General features: G+C 56.3%; 1 protein-coding gene across 2 annotated transcripts; it reads left to right on the plus strand.

The window, feature by feature from the left end:
* Nucleotides 1–4,115: 4,115 nt before the first annotated feature.
* Nucleotides 4,116–12,909, plus strand: LOC105494850 (claudin 19). Of its 2 annotated transcripts, XM_011763748.3 has the most exons (5): nucleotides 4,116–4,538; nucleotides 5,790–5,954; nucleotides 6,062–6,146; nucleotides 8,275–8,427; nucleotides 9,169–11,691. In XM_011763748.3, the coding sequence occupies exons 1-5, from the start codon at nucleotides 4,316–4,318 to the stop codon at nucleotides 9,215–9,217; spliced, it is 675 nt and encodes a 224-aa protein (XP_011762050.1). In that variant the 5' UTR covers nucleotides 4,116–4,315; the 3' UTR covers nucleotides 9,218–11,691. The 2 variants fall into 2 exon arrangements, with proteins under 2 accessions (XP_011762050.1, XP_011762051.2); XM_011763749.3 differs by lacking the exon at nucleotides 6,062–6,146 and having other exon boundaries at nucleotides 8,275–12,909.
* Nucleotides 12,910–14,160: the final 1,251 nt, after the last annotated feature.

Below are 14,160 nucleotides of genomic sequence, written 5' to 3' on the forward strand. Positions count from 1 at the left end.
TTGATCCCCGCTGTCCTATTTGGGTGACTCACTCGGCATACAGAGAGGACCACATTAGTGCAAAGAGCATGAACTTTACTCACACACTGAGCTGGGTGACACCCCCACTTCCACCACGTGGAGCTGTGTGACCTCCAGCAAGTTAGGGAACCTGCGTGTGTTTCCTCACCAGCGGAATGGAATCACAGTCCTTCCCAGGATGGTTGAGCAAGGGAATGCTCACAAAGCAACCAGCACGAAACACTTAGCCCATGGTAGACATCAACATTACAGGAGACTACATCAGCCTGATTCTGGTTTTCCAGAAGTTTCCACATCAAGGCAGATGACCTTTACAGTTTCAGCTTATGCTAACCAGATACAGGCAGCAGCCTCTTAACTGAGCTCACAAAAGGCCAGATGTTTTCAAGGCAGCAGGCCCAAGAGAAGTATATATAATTAGAGTGGGGCGAGTCCTCCTGGAAGCATGGGGCGATGGCAGCCTGGCTGAGATGCGACTGTGATGTAGGTCTGTGTTTGGTAAGGCACGTGCAAGGGCGAGAAGAAAGGAGAGAGCCCATGGGAGGGTTGGAGGGGACGAGAAGCAACTCCTCAAACTTGGTGAAGATTCAGATATGGAAGACGCCACTAGTCTCTGGTGCCCCAGGCATCTAGCAGAGCTCTCAGGAGGGGCATCAAGAGACAGATCCTGTACTCAGTGTGGTTAGCACAGGAGATAAGACAAATGGGACGGCCACATGTGTCACAGAGGCGCTAGGCCCGGGCGAGAGAGTGGAACACAAAAATGCGTCTGCTAACACAGTCTCAAGGTGCTCAGGGACCTCAGGAAGGAGGTAAATGATGTGCTAAGTGCAGCGAATGAAAAGATGCCAAGAGTATGATGGGATTGCAGATCAGGATGCTTAGCCGTGCCTGGGCAGGCAGAATCGTTGGGGGTGGCCACACAGCTGGCTGTATTGCTTTCTAGCTGTGTGCCCTGAGGCAAGTAGTCTCCATTCCAAGCTTATAGTTCCGGGAATCTCAGACTCTGAGTTGGCAGGGTGATAAGAACTCCAAAATTTCAAATGATGATTGCAGAGAAGGTGCTAGATTGCTAAAGACTGAATCAGACCCTCCTAACTGGCAGTGAGAGAAGGCGGTGGAAAGGTCTCCGATTTTTCACAGGGAAGGAGGCAAAAACATTGAATCCTCATACCAATCAGTCAGTGATCACCACATACCTAGCGAGGCCGGCTCTCAGGCACTGTTGCAGAGGAAGTGGCAGTGGGTCTTCAGCCACAGGCAGTCTGCCCACTCCCAGGGTGCGAAGGCTGGAGGGGCAGACGGTGCGGGGAGTCTTTTTGGAACAGAGCTTTAATTAGCCACAGTTCTGCAGGCGTTTTACGATTTCAAACGGCATTTCTCACCTATCATCTGATCCTTGTAAACTCCCTCATGCATCAGACAGGGCAAGTGTTATTATCCCTGCTTTTCAGTGGAGAAACCAGGTCCAGGGAAGCTGAGGACTTGGCTGTCACGTAGCTTTTCAGTGGCAGGGGTAAAGCTAGCACTGTAGGCTTCTCGTAGCCTGAGTGAAAGCACAGTGTGGTGTGCCACCCCAGGGCAGTTTCAGTGAGCTCTTAATGGAGACTGGGCTGGGTCCCTGAGCCTTCCTGTTCTCCCCGCATGCCTGGGAGTCACTGGACTGCAAGGGGGGCACCAGGAGTGGTAGGTGCCCTAGGTGGAGAAGCTGTGCCAGGTTACGGAGTGCCACTCCAGAAGCAGAATCTGAATTCCAAAAGGCTTTGGAACAAGAATGAGGGAAGGCCATCAGGGTAGGAGAGACTCAAAGCCTCAAATAACAAAGAGAAGGGATAAACAGAAGGGCTTCAGAGGAAGAGGAGAGCCCTGTTCTGGATCACGAAGAGGCTCTGGGAACGCCCAGGATGGAGGAGCATGCAGGCCTCCTGCTGGCTCTGGGGCCCTGTGGACCGTGGCTCCCTTTCCCTCTTTGGCTCTCAAATTGTCAATGGAGGGGGCCGCAGCCCGTGGTCTCTGAGGCGTGTTTCTGACTGGCCTCTGGGCTCCTGACCCAGGTCCCCCTGAAACCAGAATGACCCCTGGATCTTCCCTACAGAGAGCACTCCCGCAGATGGCAGGGAAAAGGCGCCAAGGCCCAGCATGGGGAGAAGGAGGGCTTTGCCTTTGGAGAAGCATATGAGGAGCAGCTACCCAGCACCAGGCCCCTGCCCTCCGCAGACATCGCTTACCTTAACAGACCACCACAACTCCATGCAGCAAACCTCCCATTTAGAGTGAGGACCCTGAGGCACCACAGTCATTCAGGTCACCCCTGGGGAGTATCTTGTCACTGCCCGCGGCCCCCTTCAATCCGGACCCGGTGCCTCCCTCAAAAAGGGAGGAGTGTGGGAGAGAGACCGTGAGGGCAAGCACCACACAGTTTCAAGCGGAAAACTCTTCCTGCTGCTTCCTGGCTGGGGGTCTATCACCTCCCTCCGCCGTGGTCTCCTTACTGTTAGGAGGCCTGCTGCCTGCAACGGTGGCCCGCATGCTTAAATTAATGCACTGGTCGCAGGGTGCCCATTGCGGCCCCAGCAGGATGGAGGAGGCTCCCCTCGATCCTACTGTCTTGTCATTGTGGCAGAGGAATTTGAGCTCAGGACTTACTTCTTTGCCACTGTCCTAGACCCCATTTGCTCTTTCGGACCCGCAGGTCATGCAGGAAGCAGGTCTGAGAGCATGTGGCTCTGACCCTCCCAGCACAGAGAACCTCAGAGGGTCGCAGTGTGGGCCACCACAGGCCAAGTAGTGCCCACCCTTGACCCTCAGACGGCAGACCACTCCCCCAGCTCTGGCCAGAGTTGCAGGCCATACCAGAGGCCTACGCCCTGGGCGGGCACCCTGGGCGGGCACACAGGGCTGCCATTGTCTGCTCAGCGCCTGGCACCCTCTCGTTTGCATAGCCACGTGAAGAATGCGAGGGAGCAGGCTGGGGACTTGTCCCTTCAAAGGGGGGTTGGGCTGTAGGGGAGGAAGCCAGCAGGGGTCTGCAGCAGGACCCTGCCTTCCCGCAATGTAGTCCAGGAAAGGTGGGTGGGCTACTGGGGACAGAGGGGGCGGCCGGGGGCTGGCAGGAGTGGGAGCAGGGTTGTGACATTCCTCCTGCACCCACGCAGCAGTGGGGCCCAATTGAACGTGAGGGGATTGCTAATGAGGTGGAAGAGAGTTAAACATTCCCCTACTCCTGAGGACCGAGAGACTGGGAGAGAGAAGAGGGAGGTGGGGGTGCTCAGAGGGGGCAGCCTGAACCCCAGGAATGTGCAGAGGCCACTGCTCTGCACCAGGCTGCTCTAGAGCTGGGGGCCAGGGCCCAGTGTTCCAGTCCCAGCGGGAGCTACTAAGCCAGGCAGCAAGGGGATTAAGGGGCTGAGCAATCCGCCTTCCTTCAGGCTGATGCCAGAAGGTCGGGGCTGTCTCCCCAGCTCCCCAGCAGGCCCCTTGCTGGCCGGCAGCCAGCGCTGGCCCAGCCTTGATAGGGCCCCTTTTCTGTCCCCCTCAGATCTCAAAAAGACCCCACAGTACTTATTTCCTGGTCTGGCCTCCCTGATTTTTGGCACACACAGCTCCCAGGTACCCATGACCCCTCTTCCCAACACCCCACCCCTAGCTCAGCCTCCCCACATCTAGCTTCAGAGACCCTGCCAAAAAGTTATCTGTGACGTCTAACTCTAGTTTTACCTGCTGCAAACTGGCATCCCTTTCCCTTCTGTCCTAAAGTCAAAGGGCAGAAAACCCCAAGAGTTACATCAGCCTTGCAAGAGCGAAGCCCATCCTCCCAGGGCTGGTGTTTGGGTGAGCGATTATCCGAATTTTAGGGCACCCAAATCAGGTTCCTAAAGGGGTTTCCCTGGGGGGAAAGGCCCTGAGGGCAGCTGGGTCATTCCTCTCAGCCCCTCCCTTCCCTATCCCTGGGGAACGGGGCGGGGCAGGGACACCACCTGGGCCATGGGCCGGCCCTCCGCCCCCAGGGGGCTGGGCATGAGCTTTGCTGGGGACCCTGCTCTGGCTTAGGCGGCTGCTGTGGGCGGGCCCTGGCCTTTTCCAGCCCCTGGGCCTCCCCCTGCATTCTGGAGTCCAGAGCCACTGCCTTTGCTCCAGCCGCTGCCGCCCCACCACCTCTCCTTCTCTGCCTCTGACCCTCCTTCTCACTGCTCCCCCTGCCCAATTGCTCCTCCCACCTGGCCATGACCACAGCCCCTGCTGGGACCCTGGCCCAGCTCTGAGTCCCGGGACCCTCGGTCCCCTCCCTCAGGCCATGGCCAACTCAGGCCTCCAGCTCCTGGGCTACTTCTTGGCCCTGGGTGGCTGGGTGGGCATCATTGCTAGCACAGCCCTGCCGCAGTGGAAGCAGTCTTCCTACGCAGGCGACGCCATCATCACCGCCGTGGGCCTCTATGAAGGGCTCTGGATGTCCTGCGCCTCCCAGAGCACTGGGCAAGTGCAGTGCAAGCTCTACGACTCGCTGCTCGCCCTGGACGGTAGGCCTGAGGCCGGCGGGGTGGGAGGTGGGAGGTGGGAGGTGGGAACAGCAGAGGGGTCTGGAGCAAGCTTTCCTCACAGTCTGCTGTCTGCACTGGGCTCCATCCTCCAGCCCCCACTCTACAATTCCCCACTACTGCCCTGTGCCCATCGACAGTCCAGGCCAGCCTGCTGCCCTGCAGGAGGGGAGGGCTCTAGGGTCTGGCAGCTGTGGGTCCAGATTCCTGCTCTGTCACTGTAACTTTGAACCAGTCACCAAACCTCTTCCCATTGTGATGTTCTCGTCTCCAAAGGGGAATACTAATACCTGTGGCACTCTGAAATGCTCAGTTAAGACCCTTCACCCACTTCTCCCCACACTCAGCAGACAGACACACACTGTACAATGCACACCTGCTCCCCAGTCCTGCTCCCAGGCCTGTGTGCCAGCATATGGGTGCACACGCACGCATGCGAACACACATGCACACGCAGGCACACAAACACACATGCACGTGCACATGCGTGCACCGACAGGTGCGTCTGCATGCAGTCCCTCTCCTTCTGGGGTGTGGAGTTGAGCCTGACAGGCACCGCCGAAGCTCTAACTCTGGGGTGGAGGTGATCGACCTGCAATCTGCCCAGGACCCCCCAGGGCAATCTGCTCCCCATGGGAGCTGGGAGCAGAGCGGCCATCAACCAGCCCCATTGTGCCAGTTCAGGCTGGTCAGTTCAGGCAGGTCGTCTAGCCTCGCTGAGGGACCCAGGTCTCCTGAACGCCCCCCAGGGCCCAGGCCAGACCCACGCACCCATGAAGAGGCAAGCTTCTAGCTGCCATGGGCAGAGGGGAAAGTGACTGTTGTCTGAATGGCTGCTGGGGAGGGGTTGCTGCGGGGCTCAGGCTGAGTTGAGCTGGGCCTCAGATGCCCCCAGCTCTTCCATCTACCAAAGCTGAGGGGACCCTGGAGCTGCCCTCAGCTGCTTGGGAGGATGGGTCAAGCCCAAGAGGGAGTCCCCAGGCCAGAAAGCAACAGCAGAGTGAATCATACCACCAGAAAAGCCTGCAAGGGCGAGCGGACTCTCACCCCCACACCCGTCCTCCTGACGCAGGCTGTCACTCCTCACTAACCCACACCTGCCAGCAGTTGGTCTGATCCCCAGGCCAGCTCCTACTCAAGCCTCTGTCAAGCTGGGCTCCTTCCACCAACCCCAGGTGCCGACCCAACCCCCATCCCCGCCAGCCCGACTCAGTGTCACCCTGCCCACCTTAGGTCACATCCAATCAGCGCGGGCCCTGATGGTGGTGGCCGTGCTCCTGGGCTTCGTGGCCATGGTCCTCAGCGTAGTTGGCATGAAGTGCACACGGGTGGGAGACAGCAACCCCATTGCCAAGGGCCGTGTCGCCATCGCCGGGGGAGCCCTCTTCATCCTGGCAGGTGAGTGCCCCTCACTTCTCCACAATCACAGCCATGGCAGGCAGCCCCAGCCCCAGTGGCCTCGGGGGACCAGAGCAGAGCTGAGCGCCCCTCTGCTTTGTCCTTAGGCCTCTGCACTTTGACTGCCGTCTCGTGGTATGCCACCCTGGTGACCCAGGAGTTCTTCAACCCAAGCACACCTGTCAATGCCAGGTGGGTGCCAGGGCTTGGGTCTTTTGCTTCACCTCCTCTGGGACCACTGACCTTTGTCCACTGGATCACCTGGCGGGGGAAGTGGGGGACAGGGTCCAGCTGCTGTCCCAGAAGCTTTAAATGGGGGCGCCAGGAGTAGTGTGCTGGGGCCTCCATAGGGGCGGGAAGCCTTTGATGGGCCCCCAGGCGCAGCAAGGACTCTCTAAGGACCTAAGTGCCCTGACTCTGGGTTTCAATCCCACCTCTGGCCAGGTGCAGTGGCTCACACCTGTAATCCCAGCACTTTGGGAGGCCAAGGTGGGTGGATCACCTGAGGTCAGGAGTTCAAGACCAGCCTGGCCAACATGGTGAAACCCCATCTCTACTAAAAATACAAAAATTATCTGGGCGTGGTGGCGGGCGCCTGTAATCTCAGCTACTTGGGAGGCAGAGGAGGCAGGAGAATAGCTTGAAACCGGGAGGCGAAAGTTGCAGTGAGCCGAGATTATGCCACTGCACTCCAGTCTGAGTGACAGAGTGAGATGCTGTCTCAAAAAAATCAAACGATCAATCAATCAATCAATCCCAGCTTTGCATGCACTGTGTCACCTGGGCAAGTTACTTAATCTTTCTGTGCCTAGTTTCTTCCTCTGTAAAATAGGGCTAGAAACTGAGCACCAGTTCACGCATGGTTGTCCGTATCCAGCAAGACGCAGGTGAGGGTGTGGCATTTCTGCTGGTGGCAGCAGGGCTGAGATGACTTCCTGGAGGAGGCAGCAGTTATTCTGAGCCAGGAAGAAACTTGAGAATAAGGGCAGATCGTGGAGGGCCTTGCAACCATAGGAAGATTTTGTTCCTCATCCGAGTGGAGGCAGCGGCAGTCCCTCTGGCTGTGATGTGCAGAATGGTGGGGAGGGAGTGACACCAGGAAGGCGGCTGTCCCAAAGGTCTGAGCAGAGGGTTTGGGGCACCAGGGAGGGAGCAGTAGAGAGCAGGCTGATATTCAGGAGATAACCAGGACTTGTAAGGCTGTGGGCATGGGAACAGAAGGGGATGCTCTGCAAAGAGGACCTTGGCTCCTCCCTCACTTCTCAACCTAGCCAGGAGCAGAGAATGGGACAGTCTCAAACCTAGACATCCCAGTGGGCTTTGGGCCTTGGAGTGGAGAGAGGATGAGAAAAGATGCCTGGGCTGTTGCAATCGGGAGGGATCCCTGGAGGAGGCAGAGATGTGGAGAGGGGAGGGAGGAGATCTCAGGTACAAGGTTTGTTCCCTGGGCGGCAGCTGCAGCCACAAAATCTGCCAAGAAAGGTCCAGCTTAGGCATGTCAGGATAGGACTCGGCCCCTGATCCCTTCAACAGTCCCCAATGCCACTTGGGCTGCCAGGCCCTGTGCTGGGTCCTGGGGACACTAATGGCTCTGTCTGCCCTCAAGGGGCTTCCCAGGGGGCCGGACAAGCAAGGGGCTGAGGCCTCCTGAAGAAAGCATGGCAGTGGAGTCACGCAAGGGGCAGTGTGAACACAGAGGATGTCAAGGAAAGACCCCACGAGGAGGAGGCATCTGAACTGGGCTCTGAAGGCAGAGAAGGAACTGGGGAGGCACAGGAGTGGCGGGCTGGGGGGCTTGATGCCCCAGGAGGGGGTGCCTTGTGCAAAGGCACTAAGGCAGTGAGACCCAGGATCGGGGCTGGACTGGCCAGCAGGGCCTGGGTGTGGAGAGCCCAGAGTGCCTTCTCCAGAGGGCAGCGGGAGCAGTCCTGGCTGGGAGTTCTGTGGGCCCGACTGTGACTGGGAAGAAAGATGGCAGGGATTGCCCCACTCCTCCCGCGCAGACCTCTCAGGCCCTCCCATGCCCCCTCCACTGGCCAGATCAGGAAATGAGCCCAAGGTTGCCCAGAGCAGGAGCTGGAGGCCAAGCCTCTGGCCTTCACGCCCACCCTGGCCGGGTCACCCTGTGTGATGTGGATCTTCTGGGCTGGCGGGAGGCAGAAAGGAAGAGCATTCACCTCAGTTTATCTGGACACATGGAAGAGGTCGTGCGGCTCCAGCCTCCAACTCCACACACTCTGCCCTTCCTCTGCCAGGGCAGGGACTGGGAACAACCTGAGGCAGCAGCCGCACCTGATGCCATTCTCCCTACCCCTTGCAGGTATGAATTTGGCCCAGCCCTGTTTGTGGGCTGGGCCTCAGCTGGCCTGGCCGTGCTGGGGGGCTCCTTCCTCTGCTGCACGTGCCCGGAGCCAGAGAGACCCAACAGCAGCCCGCAGCCCTATCGGCCTGGACCCTCTGCTGCTGCCCGAGAGTACGTCTGAGCTCCTCCTGCCCTGGCCAGCCCCCCGCCCGGTGGCCCCCTCACCCAGCATCCAGCCAGCCTCGCAGCACCCTGGGCAGGGCCACTGGGCCATAGGATGGGCATAGGTGCTCTGAGTGGCTTGTCCTCAACGCAAGCACCCACCTTGCAATCCGAGACCCAGATCCTCAGAGAGACCAGAGGCAGGACCCAGCCCCCAGGCACACACACGGATGCAGGTCCAGGCACGGTCCTGTCTGCACAGCCTGGTGGGCACCAGCATGCATCCCTGGAGACAGGCCCTCAGGCACCAGCCCGGCTGTTTACTCACTGAAGAGCCGGGTGGGTGTCTGCTACGTGCTGGGCCCTGGAGTTACAGCAGTGGCCAAGAAGTACCTTAGTACCCAGGTCCTTGGGGTGAGCAGAAACCTTCACCCTCCCCAGTCCCATGGGCTCCTCACAGCAACCCCACAAGGGCAGTGCCGGGATGCTGAACGTTCACACGAGGACAGGGAGGGTCTGAGTTTAGGTCTCAGGTTCTTCCAGTGCACCCAGGGCTGGGGGCTACCCACACAGATGGCTAGGTCGGACCATGGCGCCCCCGCCCCCGGGAATGGGCCCCAGGCAGGGCTGCTGTGAGGGCCAAGGTCTTGCCATGCTGGCCAGTACCCATGTCCGGGCCTGAATGCACAGCCCCTGTCCCCGACCCCACAGCTCACTCCACTAACCAGCTCTCTCTCTTTTGACTTTCAGACCCGTTGTTAAATTGCCCGCCTCCGCCAAGGGCCCCCTGGGTGTGTAATGTCCAGTCCCCAGTCAGGCTCTGTCCCCTGCCATACCTAGACTCTGTGTTTCATATTTTTTGGAAAGAGAAGTGAACATCCAGCCCCAATCATGGTGTCATTCAGTCTGTCCTCGGCGTGGCTTGGACGGGACCTGGGTCAGAGTGGTCAGTGCTGACCCCTGGGGCTCTTGGGCAGAAAGATGAAGAGACAGAGGTCCAGGGTGGGTTACACAGCACATCCAAGGCTGAGCAGGAGACAATTCAGGGCTCCTACCCCCTGTCTAGGGAACCCCCTCCCAAGCCTGGCCTTGGCCTTGGCTCAAGGTCCTCCTTGATGGGAGACCCCACCCACTCCTGGAGGCTGCCCCTGAGGCCTGGCCCAGCTCTGGGAGCAGGCCCCTGGGTCACGGAGCCCCTGGTGTGGAAAGAGGCCCCAAGGTAGTAAACCCTGCCCCTGTTACTGTGCTCCAGAGACCTCCTAAGGGAAGGGACAGTTCCTGGAAGGCCCTCCAGCTGGATGCTGGGGATCAGAGATAGATGAGGGAACACAGTGTAGGAGCTCCCTATGTAGAAAAGGGAATGTGGGGAGGGCGTTAGGAGCTTGCGGGCATCAGGACTGTCCTGAGCATGGTCTGCAGCCCCCAGCTCTGCTCACCCCGAATCCTGCCCCTTGTTTCCACACCTACCATTCCTCCTCTCCTGATCCCCAGCATCCAGCTGAGGTCCAAGGTCTTTTCCTAGAACCAGAGTGGGGAGGGGACAGCCTGAGGCTGCCCAGAGACTGTGGCTGAAACTGCTTGCTGCACCTAGCAGTACTGTCAGAGTTAGAAGGGCTTTTGGTCTTGAAGTCCAGGTACCATCCCCGCTTAGTATAGAGGGGGAAGGGCCGGAGAGGAATGTAGGGAAACCAGCCCAGGTCAGTCCCAAGGCCAGAGTCCTTTGTCCTACATCTCCCCGAACCAAAGTGTGCCAGCCCCGCCCCTCATGCTCAGACCTCTCCCACTCCAAACCCTCTCCGGTGTATCCAAGTCTCTTTGGCCACTGCATAGCAGGCTTCTGGGGAGAGCATCCCTCACAGAACCTCCCCTTCCCTGCTATGCACCTTCCTTGGCCAGCCCCATTCTGGCTTCCTCCACCACCTGCCTTGTGACCACATCTCCCACCAAGTCCCCAGATCTCAAGAATGCTGCTCGGCTTCTCCTTCGAGCTTGACTCTGAGAGGGAAAGTGATGGAAACCAAGTCGGATGAGATGACTGCCATGTACACTGCAGTCGAGGGCAGGGGCAGGAGGAATGACACAAATGGCAGGGAGCTGCTGGGGGACTGACCCCTCAGCGCCTGGCCTGGCCGGCCCTGCACATCCACCGGGGCACCACAGGAGCTTGTCCAGTCTCTGGTCAGAGGGTGTGGCCACCCGACCCTAAATAGGCTCCCCAGAGTCCTGCCCCCCTAATCATGAATGATAACTGCAAGAGTTTTCCTCTGGGTGCCTGAAGCTACAGTGCAATGGTTCCCAACCCTGCGTGCACATTCGAGTCACGTGGGGGCGACGCCCAGGCTCCAACCGCAGACACTCTGATTTCATTGGTCTAGGTGGACCTGCCATCAGAGGTCAGGTAGCTCCTCAGGGGACTGTAGTGTGTGGTCAGCACTGAGGGCTCCTCTATGAGGCCTCAAGCCCAGGTCTCTGTGAGGCCCGCAGACGGAGAAAAGAACCCACAAGAAAAGAGGTGGAGTCCAGGCGTGGAGGCTCATGCTAGTAATCCCAGCACTTTGGGAGGCCAAGGTGGGTAGATACCTGAGGTCAGGAGTTCGAGACCAGCCTGGCCGACATGGTGAAACCCTGTCTCTACTAAAAATACAAAAATTAGCTAGCTGTGGTGGTGGGCACCTGTAATCTCAGCTACTTGGGAGGCTAAGGCAGGAAAATCGCTTGAACTCGGGAGGTGGAGGTTGCAGTGAGCCGAGATCACGCCACTGCACTCCAGGCTGGGCGACAGAGCGAGACTCCATCTCAAAAGAAAAAAAAAAGAAGAAGAAGAAGAAGAAAAAAAAGAGATGGGTAGAGGAAGCCCCAGCTCACTCCTGCCTTTCCCGATACCAGGCTGTTCTGTGACATGCCCACATCTTTCCAGTCAATTCCCCTTTCGGCTGAAAAAACATTGAGTTTGAGTCCTGTCCCACACAGCCAGAAGAGCCCTGCCTAACAGGATTTGGAACCTGGAAACTCAGCGCAGCCTTGCAGAGTCCTGTTGTATGGTGCCAGCGGAGCAGGGATGGGATCATCCTCCTATTCTAGGCTGGGTGTTGGGCAATCCTTGCTATTTGGTCATGAAGCAGCTGGCCAGGAAACCACACGTCATTCTCTCTTGAGCTTCAGGGTCCAATGGAGAATGCTGGGATAGAGTGTGCTGGCTCCTTCTTGTGGGTTTCAGGGACAGACTGCAAGAGAGACAAGATACGTGCAAGTGGCGGGGGCGGTGGGGGCGCTGGAGGGGGTGCCTGACGGCAGAGTAGGAACAAGCTTCAGTCTGTTCCTTTGTTAGGGGAAGCCCTTTCTGCCTATAGCCAGGGATTGGAGAGGCAGAGGGTCAGAGAACCACACACCTCGCTGAATTGAACAACCAATTAATACACTGATTTAAAATGTTGTGAGATCCTGGCAATGGGAAGATATCTGGGAAAAAACTAGAGGAATTTGAAGCTAAAAGACTTTGAGATGCCTGGTCCCACAGGCTTCTCCTGAAGCAAACCCACTCCCATATCTACAAGGCCACCTGAGCTGCCAACCAGAGGCAGGGCTGATAATCCAGGCTTCATGTCCAGGCTGTTGTTTACTGTCCTAACCTTAAGGCTACAGGACTGGGGAGAGACCCAGGAAGGTAGGGCTCAGACTCAAAAGGCATGATTCTAAAGCTTTTGCCTTATTCTAGAGCATTGTGTACTAGCAAACAGAGTCCCCTCACCCCGAGAAGGAAATTGGCAGGTCATAAAATACAGTTGTAGGATGAATACACCCATGTACTCAGCCCCAGGGCCAAGGAGCACAGCAACATAAGGTGTTCAGCAAAAAGGAGTGAACCTGAGCCACCGGAGGAGCTGACCAGGAAAATCAGCTACTGCTTGGGAAGAGGCTCAAAAACCGTGCAGCTGAGAATACAGCCTATGGACTGACTATTAGATTATGAAGGAGTTATTGCCAGGCGCGATGGATCACACCTGTAATCCCAGCACTTTGGGAGGCCGAGGTGGGCGGATCACGAGGTCAGGAGATCGACCATCCTGGCTAACACGGTGAAACCCCGTCTCTACTAAAAACACAAAAAATTAGCTGGGCGAGGTGGTGGGCACCTGTAGTCCCAGCTACTTGGGAGGCTGAGGCAGGAGAATGGCGTGAACCCGGGAGGAGGAGCTTGCAGTGAGCGGAGATCGTACCACTGCACTCCAGTCTGGGCAACAGAGTGAGACTCCGTCTCAAAAAAAAAAAAAAAAAAAAGATTATCAAGGAGTTATTGTTAATTTTGTGTTACAAGTATTGTTAGTTTTGTGTGGTAATGATACTGTTTTTTTGTTTGTTTGTTTCTTATTATTCTTATCTGGTAGAGGTGCATGCTGAAATGATATAATGGTTGCATTTGCTTTCAAATAACAAAGAAAAAGTTCAGAGGCAGCGAAAGTTATAAAAAAAGATTGGTGAATCCCAGTGGTACTTACGGGTTCTCCTTGTGTATGTTCATAAATTAAAAAAATAAAAAGTTTAAAAATACCTCTAAGGTTTGCTGGTTTTATCACGTAATAGAATCCTCCTGACCAGGGGAGTAAGAATGATGGACACCCCAGAGATTTGCTACTCAAAGCACAGTCCTCAGATGGCAGCAACGCATCACCTGGAATCATTAGAAATGCAGATTTGCAGGCCCCGCCCCAGACCCCGTGACTCAGACGTGGCATTTTAACAAGCTCTCCAGGTGATTGAGACACAGTGAAGTTTGAGAAACACTGATGCAGCTGGTGAGAGCTGTGTGGTGCTTCTCCTTTTTGAGGGGAGAGTTTCAACGGACCTTATCCTGTTTTCCTCCATCATTTGCATATTAGGTATATTGAAAGTGGTTCATTTTATGATTTTTGTCTAGAGCTGGCAAATTATGAGGAGCTACAACTAAGCATGATCCAGGCCAGGTGGGTGGCTCACATCTGTAATCCCAGCACTTTGGGAGGCCGAGGTAAGAGGATTGTTTGAGGCCAGAAGTTTGAGACTAGCCTGTGCAACAACCCTGTTTCAGTTATTTAAAATTTAAAAACATTTATTTAAAAAACAAAAGTTAGCCAGGTGTGGTGGTGTGCACCTGTAATCCCAGCACTTTGGGAGGCCAAGGCGGGTGGATCACCTGAGGTCAGGAGTTCGAGACCAGCCTGGCCAACGTAGTGAAACCTCGTCTCTATTGAAAATACGAAAATTAGCCAGGCGTGCTGGCAGGTGGCTATAATCCCAGCTGCTCGGAAGGCTGAGGCAGGAGAATTGTTGGAACCTGGGAGGCGGAGGTTGCAGTTAGCTGAGATCATGACATTGCATTCCAGCCTGGGTGACAGAGCGAGACTCTGTCAAAACAAAACAAAACAAAATAGATACAGGCAAAATTTCAAATGAAGACAGGCAACACCCAAAGTAGTACTTCCCAATTTTTTCTTCTCATCAAACACATAAAAATATATTTTGTTCAGCTTATGAAAATACTGCAGGCAATTTCATTCTGGCCAACCCTCCTGTTGAAAACAACTAAAAATGGGTGAAGTGTAAAAAAATTCTTCAAGGCATCAAAGAGCTGACAAGGATCCTATGGAATCACCAAGTCAAAGCCTCAGGAGCTTTTCCTCTCCCTCTCAGCCACATGGTGGCCCACGAGGTCACCACAACGCTGAGGAGTGGTTGGCTGGCATGGCTGGAGATTAGTTACATATA

Source organism: Macaca nemestrina, chromosome 1 (assembly GCF_043159975.1).
Source record: "Macaca nemestrina isolate mMacNem1 chromosome 1, mMacNem.hap1, whole genome shotgun sequence".
NCBI lineage: Eukaryota > Metazoa > Chordata > Mammalia > Primates > Cercopithecidae > Macaca > Macaca nemestrina.

Bases quoted from the DNA above. Each gene is read 5' to 3' on its own strand.
- LOC105494850 (XM_011763748.3), top strand. From the start codon at position 4,316: ATGGCCAACTCAGGCCTCCAGCTCCTGGGCTACTTCTTGGCCCTGGGT. The intron at 4,539-5,789 runs GTAGGCCTGAGG...TGCCCACCTTAG, and splicing joins CTCGCTGCTCGCCCTGGACG to GTCACATCCAATCAGCGCGG. The intron at 5,955-6,061 runs GTGAGTGCCCCT...CTTTGTCCTTAG, and splicing joins AGCCCTCTTCATCCTGGCAG to GCCTCTGCACTTTGACTGCC.